Raw genomic sequence first — 10,657 nt, forward strand, 5'->3', positions numbered from 1 at the left:
TATGGTCTATATGAATGATGAAATTGATATTGAAATTTTATATGACAACATTTAAAGAAATGTTTATAAATGATTTGTTTGATTGGTTCTTTTTGCAAAAATTAGATAAGATATGAAATTTCTTTTCATTAGCTTACCCTTGCTTTTTCGTATTGTGTTTGAACTGCAATGACTGTACTGTGTATACGAGCAGATGACCATACAGGGTGCAGGAGAGCCTTAGAGATTTCAGAGTTTTATTTTGAGATATGGATATGTAAATATTTGTATTTCTATAAATCCTAATCATGTATTAAAAATGTTTTGAAAAACTCCAAGTTTGTATAAAAATTGGTAGAACTTTTATTCTAATAGTTATAGGTAAATTATGGGATGTTACAAAGTCGGCTCATAATTCAACATTATCATGAACATATTTACTCATATTAAATATGATATTATTATGAACATATTTACTATATACCAGAAGTGGAGCTATCTTGTTCTTGTTGTCAGCAGGAATTGATAGAGTTTGAACATTGCTTTTGAATGATGAAACTTTCTGTTTAGGGAAAGTGAAAATCAAGTGAATGATGAGTAAGATACTGTTGAAGACAAAGAAACAGATTCTCGCTGCCTAAAAGGAGAAAAAGATAAAGCAAACTTATTAGAATACATTAAAACCCACCACTATTCTATGCATGCATACCACTAGCAGGACAAACTATCAAACCCTAATCATAACAAAGAAGAAATACAACTGTTAATGTGTTTTCAACTGTGTGTTCACACCAAGTAATCTCTGTTTTTTTTATCAAAATTAAAATCAGTGAAGATGCATTGTGGTAATCAGTAAAACATAGTTTTGTATGATGAGTTATTCATGTGGTCACTCTATAATGCCCCATCAGTCAAAAGTCAAAAGAGTATCTTGACTTTACTTTTAATAGTGTAATATCAAGGATAGGAACCAATGAATGAATGTGTTTCCCAATTTTTACTCTTTTAAAATTTATCTTTTTATGTATGTAAAATTATTTTATTTTTGATAAAAAATTATATGTGTGTATACATGAAATATTTTTAGTTATAATAAAAACATTTTTAACTGCATTTCTTTTATGAGAGCATTTCTAAATATTTTTCTAATTTTTAATATATTTTTTCATACATTTAGATTAGCTGAAATTTTATTTTATACAAAAAAAATTAATGATGAAAAGTAATGTTATAAATATTATGTTGAAAATATTTACTTTTTTATAAACTCTGACTCATAATGTTCATTCTTACAAAATATTTCTAGCATTTGAATTATAAAACATGATATATATGATTGAACACAAAACCCTAAATCCAAAACCCAACTACCAACTTCCATGTAACTTAGCTGCGTTGCTGAAATTCATGTGCCACTTTGATTGCATCATAAGCAGAATGAGTTGCAGTGGAAGATAAGGAGAAGGCCACACTGTGACATAAACATAGCACACCATAATGCAAATTAGCATAAACTTATGATCCATCCATGTATTTTGCTCCAATACTAGTATAAAATAATGCATACTGTTAACTACAATATTAAATATATTTTGTGATTATTATTATTTTTTTAATTTAAGACGTAGTGAAGGCATACTTTAGAGCCAAAAGGAAGGCAAAAACTTTAGCCAAATAGTGGACATGGTGCAATTGATGCTGTGGAAGTTATGGACGTGGTCCCTCTCTAATATCTGAAGCTCCATAAAAGTGAATAGAAATATGTTTTATTAACACAGCCTCTACCTAACACAAACACAAATTTAACACCGCTTGCGTAACATTAATTGATGTTGCAGACGTGATATTTGATAGGATGTGACACTGGTTCTATATTATAATATATGACTCATAGCACACGCAAAACTGGTTACCTGTGTGTAAGTGGTTACTTATGTGACGTTTATGACCACCCACTCTTCATGAAAAAAAAATTAATTTTTTTAATAAAAAACATATATTACATCGGTTAGATGGCTTAACCGGTGTAATAACCCTACCAGAACTACCCAACCACATGTTCCTCCACATATACTGGCACACGCAAAACTGGTTACCCGTGTGTCTGTAAGTGGTTACTTATGTGACGTTTATGGCCATCAACTCTTCATGAAAAAAAAATCAATTTTTTTAATAAAAAACATATATTACATCGGTTAAATGGCTTAACCAGTGTACCCTACCAGAACGGGTTACCCAGCCACAGGTTCCTCCACATATACTAGCACACGCAAAATTGGTTACTCGTGTGTCTGTAAGTAGTTACATATGTGACGTTTATGACCCACCCACTCTTTATGAAAAAAAATTCAACTTTTTTAATATGGATCATATATTACATCGGTTAGATGACTTAACAGGTGTAATATGGGTCATTTTGAGTAAAATATATATATATATTACACCGGTTGATTCTAAGAACCAATGTAATATATATTTTTTTATCCTATCTTGAAGCTCGCACTGCTGATTCACGTGCAATTTCACTCTATCACTTCATTGTCACATCTACAACGTCAAATATTACTGTCAGCGGGTGTCAATATACGAGGACTCAATTGAATATACATTCCAAAAGTACCTTAATACTATTAAGGAACAATTCAACAACCAATTGAATATGTGTTTCCCAATTTTGACTCTTTTAAAATTTATGTTTATTTTTAATATCTTTTTTAATACATTTAGATTGGCTGAAATTTTATTTTATAAAAAAATTTAATAATGAAAATTAATGTTATAAATATTATGTTGAAAACATTTACTTTTTATAACCTCTGACTGTATAATGTTCATGCTTACAAAATATTTACTTATGAAGTTTTTATTGCAGGGATTAATCTTTAAAAAAATAAAAACTATTTTAACTGCTGATTTAACTTGGCAAGAAAAATATTGTTTGGGAGTTCATCTGCAGTGTTTTTCTACATCTCTATAACTCTTTTAAAGTATAACAAATTATATTTAGAAGTTATTTTCTGAATATTTAAATAAGTTCTAGCATTTGAATTATAAAATTATATTTCAAAATTATAGAATTAAGGAATAATAAGCCATTAAAAGTCCAAAACTACTTTTTTGAGATTAAGAAAATTATTGAAGCGGTGAACGGTGGGGACCACCACCTTCTTCCTCGTCTTCTTCATAGCAAACAAAACAGAGTGTTCTTGTTCATGTTGTACAGTAATCTATTCACAACTGTTTTTAAGAGCACTAATCCACTCACAATGCTTCTCATGATCTTGCTAATTCCTCTGCTCATGCTATTAAGTTTTCTAATCGGTTATTGGTATGTATGAGTTCTTGGCATTGTAATAATCACTTGCTCTCTGTTTTGCCTTTTATTAACATTCTTAATTTAGGTATGGGAAAACAAGTATCGATGTAGAAATGAACGGCTGCTTTGTGAACAGCAATGGAGATCAACACCTCAAGAATACTAATTTTGTATTTTGCAATGGTTCCAGTGCTTGGCTCTCACCCCTGTTAAGGTTGGTGGTTATCATCTCAAACGCAACTATCAAACGTTGTCTTGGTGCACGAGTACTCTTCCTGTTACTGTGTATGCTTCCTGCAATTCTGGCACCATGTGGCACTTCCGGCATGTGGGCACTTCCGGCACCATATTTTGAGTGAAAATGTGTTTTCAACGTTGTCTTCACGAGTGAAAAGTTTAATTTATTCCTGAATTTGATTCGTGAATTTATACACTACTCTGTCCACAATCTCCTTTTAGTGTTGGTAACTTCTCTGCTGATTCAATTAACTCTTCTTTTCGCTTACAGGTATGTAGGAGCTTCTGCAATTACTTATTCTGTGTTTGTTTGGCCTTATCTTGAAGATTTTTTAATACTTTTAATTACAAGGAGTGGGAAAACTGTCAATCTGATTATGAACGGTTGCTTTATCAATGAGAGTGGATCTCAACAACACGTGAACGTGAATTTCATATTTTTGTCAGTTCTATCCACAGTCTCTGTTTTTTTTTATCAGCCTAGTTTATTACGAGTGAAAATGTGGTACTTCTGGCATGTGGCACTTCGGGCACCATATTTTGAGTGAAAATGTGTTGTTAAGGTTGGTAGTTATCATCTCAAACGCAACTATTAATGTGTTTTCAACGTTGTCTTGGTGCACGCGTCTTCCTGTTCCTGTGTATGCTTCCTGCACTTCTGGCACCATTTGGTACTTCTGGGACCATGTGACACTTCTGGCACCAAGTGCCACTTCTGGCATGTATGAATTGGGAGGGAAGCAGAAGAATCAAACCTTATTGGATGTGTGTTTTGTTGGGTTGGAAAGAGGTCAAAGTTTGGTCATGAGAGAGTAAAGTGCAGAGATGAAAAAAGAGAGAAAAGCGAAAGAATGTGCGAGAAGAGCGTGAAGAAGAGATAGAATAAGAGAGCAGAGAAGATGTTTGTGAGAGTTGTGTGAGTGCAAAACTAAACTTCGCGACAACGATTGCGGTGTTCCACTTTCCCCCCTTTGCTTGCCCCTCGTCGGTCTTAGGTTTCATGTCGTTTGTAACATACAATTTCCTTCTATTCTTGGATTGTCATTAAATATTCAACAACGTATTTTTTCGAGTGAAAATTTGATTCGTGAATTTCCACACTACTCTGTCCAGAATCTCTTTTTAATGTTGGTCACTTCTCTGCTGATTCTATTAACTCTTTTATTCGCTTACAGGTATGTAGGAGCTTCTTATGCCATTACTTATTCTGTGTTTTGCCTTATCTTAAAGATTTTCATTACATTCAATTACCAGGAGTGGGAAAACAACTATCAATCTGGTTATGAGCGGTTGCTTTATCAATGAGAGTGGATCTCAACAGCACTTGAAGAACGTTAATTTTATATTTTACAATGAATGCTTCCAGTGCCCAGCTAAGGTCAATGCTCTGGGTACCTGTATACATAATGATATGCTTTACCAGTTTCTCTTTACTCTCTCTCTGTGCCTTTACTCGAAAATTAGGCTTGTGCTTTTTCCCTTTCTATTCTAGTTAGTTGGCCATTCAACAGTTGCACAAGATCCAACGACTGTAGATGGATAAAACAGAGGTAGCATATAACTGCCAAATTGGGCCTTAGAGTTGCTTGTTCTAAGGATAATTATCAAACTAGGTTTTGCGCTTATAAAAATTCCCAGTTTTGAACCCAATATTAGTGGTATGTATGCTACTAAACTGGGTTTTAATGTATTCTAACAAGTTTGCTTTATTTTTTTCTCCTTTTATACTGATTTGTTTGTCTTCAACAATGATCTTACTCATCATTTGTAGTCACTTGATTTTTTTCACCTTCCCTTAACAGAAAGATTCATCAATCAAAAGCAATGTTGAAACTTCATCAATTCCTGCTGCCAAGAAACCTGACATCAAGATCAAGATAGCTCCACTTCAGGTATACAGTAAATATGTAGAATAATTTTGCAGGCATTTTACTTTTTCCCGTTTTACTATTGTTTTTTATTTCTTGTCCTTCAATTTGGTCATGCATTTAGTCATATACTGTACTGATATCATATTTGTTGTAGGATGAAGTCAGAAAAGCACAAAAGCATGTTGCTGAGAAAAACAAGCCTAAAGCTGTAACTATTACAGTGGAGAAGGCTGAGCTTGGTGCTTCTAATGAGAAAGCTCTTTGCATATCCGGTGTTGATGTTGGTGTGGATGTAGCTGCAGTTGGAGAGACTGTTAGAAAAGCCATGGAGCACAAGGTAATTTGTGGTGGGGTGGCAGAGAAAGGAGATAAAGGTAAGGTGGATGTGGCAGAGTGGCTGAGTAATGCGTTGGGGCCTCTAAAAGGGAGATGTGGTCAAGGAAAAAGTGGTCTTGCAACGGCTCAGGTTAGTTATTCACTAATTTCTTTTATCTAAGCACTGGGAATAATTTTCAGAATTGAAGAAAAATGTGCATCAATTAGGAGAATTTCTGGTATGCAATGTGCGTTTTATTTGATATTGTACTGATATGTGTACGCTTATCTTTTTCAGGGTACAGATGCAGCACGTGTTAATGAGGCTATGGATCTTGCAGAAAAATTTGAAAACACTATTCTTTTCTTTTATTTGTTTTTTCTACACAAGAAAAGGCTACCATGAAAGAAGTTGATAGTGTTCCTAATGCATTTTTAGCAGTTTGGAAACTCATAGGCAAAGGCTACACCTGAAAGAAGTTGATTTCTTTCCTTTAATTCTTTTTATATTTAAAGGTAGATTACAAGTTTTGGTCTCCACCAATGGAGTGGATATTAGAGGAATACATTTGGTGTTATGGTTTTGGAACAACATTTTGTTACATTTTTTGCTCCAATTAAATAGGTTTATAAATATTTTATTTATACTTCAGTCTAATGTTTTTTACTATAGTCTATTTTTTAAAAAATAATTTTCTAATGCAAAGTTGCATAAAAATATTTTGTAGAAAATCTTATATGAACAGAAACCCAAATACCAACCTCTTCCAGCAAACTTCCATCTCAAATTCATCTGCCACTTTCATTGCCCAGATAAACTCGTGTGTTTGAAATATGGGTGCCTAGATCATCAACTAAATATGAAGAGCCTCGAATAATAAAGAAAAAAAAGACAAAAACATTAGCTACAATATTCACCTCAACTTTTTGTCCAACTTTAACAAGCCATTAAAATATAAAGTTTAATCAAAGAAGAAAGGTTGGGGGGCAAGAGTACCAATAGTGAGATAAAAAATAAAAAATAAAAAAAGTGCTAATGTGAAAAAGAGAGAAAAGTAAGATTTTGTTCTGAAAAGTGGTCTTGGAATGGAATGTTCAAATTCCTACCCTTTCTTCTCTCTCTCGTTACATTACCTAGCTTGCAATGAGGAGCTGCAACGTTTCTCAACTCTTCTTTCTTTTTCCTTTGCTTTTACAAATTTCATATTAAGGAACACAATTAGTTTTTGATATCACTATTAGTTGTATTAATTTATATTTTCGTTTCATGCTTATTACTTTCTTAAAATATCATTAGTGTTACTATTACAAGTATGAATTAAATGGGTTAGAGATCCCACATGACTATAAAAAAACCTTCAAAGGAAGCATTAATTAACTTCCACATAATTCTAATGAAATAGATAACCTTTTTTCATTCTCAAACTTTTTGTTCAACTCTAACGAGCCATTAAAATATTAAGTTACTTTCCACTAATCAAAGGCTTTCCCATTAGAAGCAGCAAAAAATTACTTTTTTAAGGCTTAACCTGCTTTTCTCACTTCTACAACAGATATGATATGATTGAACCGGAAAACCGGAAAAACAGTTTTGCACGTGGTCACTCTAGCGTCAATCTCTCCAGCAAATAACACTTGTGATCATATTTCTTCAAACTTCAATTATTGATAATAATAAAACAATTTTTTATTAAATAATTTAGAGATATTTATTTAATTGTTACAAAATAGCTATATTCATGAATTTTTTTATTTAAAAAATTAGTAATATTTTTATAATGTTACTTTTTAATTAAATTTTTTAATAACATTTTTATAAATATGATGAACAATATTTAATAAAGTGTGATAAAATACAACATTCCTGGGAAGATATTCTTTAGAATTATTAAAGATTCTAATATGTTCATCATATTGATATGAGCATCCTTATGATAAACAAACGTATCTTCACTTGATGTAATTCTATTAAGGAACAAGTCAACAACCAATTGAATGGACTCTTAAAATTTATGTTTAGCATTAAAAATGTACTGAAAGATAACCAAAAAACGTCGAGGTATTTGCAGGTGAACAAATAATCAAGGAGAAGTTGGACTCATAACACCTATAACACTTATAATAGGATTTTTTTGACTATGATGGGTTATTTTTTTTGTTTTTAACCAAAATGGGATCCGTTTAAAAAAATTACAAATTTAGGCAAGTCGTGTCAATTCGGAACGACTTCATATGCACAAATCGTTCCAATTTGACACGACTCTGCCATGTCATACTGAAGTCGTGCCAACTTGGCACGACTTCTGTCCTGTCATACTGAAGTTGTGCCAACTTGACACGACTTCTGCCATGTCATACTGAAGTTGTGCCAACTTAACACGACTTCTGCCACGTCATATTTTTTAATTTTTTTATTATTATTTATATATTGGGTAGTAAGTTATGTAATATTAAAAATTAATTTGATACATAATTTTCTAAGAGTGTTAGTTTTAAGGAACAAAAAATTGGATAATCATGTATGGATATGTTTGAATTGAATGAATAAATACATAGATAAAGAAAATGAACGTTCTAAGAGTGTTATGAATGAATAAATACATAGATAAAGAAAATGAGAAAATTAATAATCAAACTTGTATTGAATTTTATTATTAAGTTTGTATGTGCGGACAATTGCTTCTATTGTGACCTTCCGTTCTACAATATGAACATTTTTTTGGCTTATTTGGAATTGAATCATCCATTTCGTTACGAATGTGTTGAGTGCTAGGTCTTCCTGATTGATGTCGACGCATGATGGGGTCAGGTAAGAAAATTGGTCCCGTGTAAGTAGACCAATAATGTTGATTTCGAACTAGATTAAATTGGATCTCATAAGCCTTTAAAATATTGTGCAAACTGTATACTAGGGCCACAAATGTCGTTACCTAGAAATGACAAAATGAGCAAACAACAATTACATGTGAACAAGGCAGATGTAAAGCTTGAAATTCCCCACAATTACACCACCATTCATTTAATTTAACTGTGTATGTCATTGGGTATCGTCGATGTTCGACAGTCATCATATCTTCTACGTCAAAGACTGAATTTTCTCGATCATATCTTTGCATATGACACATAGCAGATTGTGCTTCATTCTTTCATAGCAAATTAATTTTTAACATTACATAACTTACTACCCAATATAAACAATAAATTTTAAAAAAAAATTATGATGTGGCATAAGTTGTGCCAGTATGACATGGCAGAAGTCATGTCAAGTTGGCACGACTTCAGTATGACATGGCAGAAGTGGTGTCAAGTTGGCACGACTTCAATATGACATGACAGAGTTGGTCTAATTGAGACGATTTGTGATATGAAGTCGTGCCGAATTGACATGACTTGCCTAAATTTGTAATTTTTTTTAAACAAACCCCATTTTGGTAAAAAGCAAAAAAAAAAAACCTCATGATGGTCAAAACCCCCTTATAATACCTATGAAGTTCAGACACTCCTCTTAAATGGCGAGTTGGTGTCAGATATTTGTATCGGACATCGATACTCGTATGACACTTGTAGGACACATATCTGTGAAGTGTCCAATTCAAAAAGTATTCGTTGGATTTCTAACAATTTTAGTACGGTTCTACCACAATTTTAAAAAGGAAAAATACATTAATTTTTTAAAAACTCAAACTTATTGTATAAATTTTTATTATGATTATGAAAATAAAAAAACAAATTTATTTGAACCAATCATGAAAAACATCTTTCTGCTCCAAAAAATAATCTCAAAGATACTTGTGCACATAAATCTTTATTATCAATTTATATAATTCGTAATTATACAATATATAGATTTGTCTCCATGTCATACATTTTAGAGATTATACGTATTTTCAGTCTCCGTATAAGTGAGTCAGTATCTCTCTGCTACATTGCATAACACTAATATAATGAAAGCACTAAAATCAATTTGGTCATGCATTTAGTCATATATAGTACTAATATCATATTTGTTGTAGGATGAAGTCAGAAAAGCACAAAAGCAGGTTGCTGAGGAAAACAAGCCTAAAGCTGTAATTATTACAGTGGAGAAGGCTGAGCTTGGTGCTTCTAATGAGAAAGCTCTTTGCATATCCGGTGTTGATGTTGGTGTGGATGTAGCTGCAGTTGGAGAGACTGTTAGAAAAGCCATGGAGCACAAGGTAATTTGTGGTGTAATTTGTGGTGGGGTGGCAGAGAAAGGAGATAAAGGTAAGGTGGATTTGGCAGAGTGGCTGAGTAATGCGTTGAAATGGTGGTCTTGCAACGGCTCAGGTTAGGGTTTGACTTTCGGACTTCTTAATCTAGAAGTAAGGATTTGACTTCAGAACTTCCATATCCATCCAGAAGCAAGGACTTCAATTCTAGTTTTCCATGTCCGTAAGCAACCACTTTAATTCTGGATCTAAATATTCGTAGGCAAATTATGAATTCTGAATTTTTACAACACTTTATGTATTTATTTAATAAAATAAATAATTAAATAACTTTTCTTTATTTTAAAATAACTAAATGACTTTTCTTTTAAAAATAATATACATATATGTAATAATGTACTTTTTAATATATATAATTTATCCTTTAATAAATAAAAATAATATTTAATTATTTATTTAATGAAATAAATAATTAAATATTTTCTTTATTTTGAAATAAAGAAGTACTTCTGTTTTTTAAAATAATGATTATATAAGTTTTTAATATTATTATTTTTATTATATATATATTATTTACTTATAAAAATGATATATTTTAATATAATAATACTTATGTACATATGTTTTTGTTAGTATAAATAATATGTATTGTTCCTCTTGCAAAATAGGAGGGAATATAAAAATATTAATATTATTTTCAGTGGTTTATTTTTAAATAATTTTAAATATTATGTAATGAAACATGTTAG

At 31.6% G+C, this 10,657-nt stretch overlaps 2 protein-coding genes across 2 annotated transcripts; both read left to right on the plus strand.

The window, feature by feature from the left end:
• The first annotated feature begins 3,201 nt into the window (after positions 1–3,201).
• On the plus strand, positions 3,202–6,302 carry LOC137825047 (alanine--tRNA ligase-like). Its single transcript, XM_068630723.1, has 5 exons — positions 3,202–3,307; positions 3,381–4,910; positions 5,335–5,424; positions 5,558–5,869; positions 6,017–6,302. The coding sequence occupies exons 2-5, from the start codon at positions 4,815–4,817 to the stop codon at positions 6,122–6,124; spliced, it is 606 nt and encodes a 201-aa protein (XP_068486824.1). The 5' UTR covers positions 3,202–3,307; positions 3,381–4,814; the 3' UTR covers positions 6,125–6,302.
• A 2,925-nt stretch (positions 6,303–9,227) lies between these two features.
• On the plus strand, positions 9,228–10,031 carry LOC137822262 (alanine--tRNA ligase-like). Its single transcript, XM_068627152.1, has 2 exons — positions 9,228–9,317; positions 9,732–10,031. The coding sequence occupies exons 1-2, from the start codon at positions 9,228–9,230 to the stop codon at positions 10,029–10,031; spliced, it is 390 nt and encodes a 129-aa protein (XP_068483253.1).
• Positions 10,032–10,657: the final 626 nt, after the last annotated feature.

The sequence above is a fragment of the Phaseolus vulgaris genome, chromosome 11 (assembly GCF_000499845.2).
Source record: "Phaseolus vulgaris cultivar G19833 chromosome 11, P. vulgaris v2.0, whole genome shotgun sequence".
Lineage (NCBI taxonomy): Eukaryota > Viridiplantae > Streptophyta > Magnoliopsida > Fabales > Fabaceae > Phaseolus > Phaseolus vulgaris.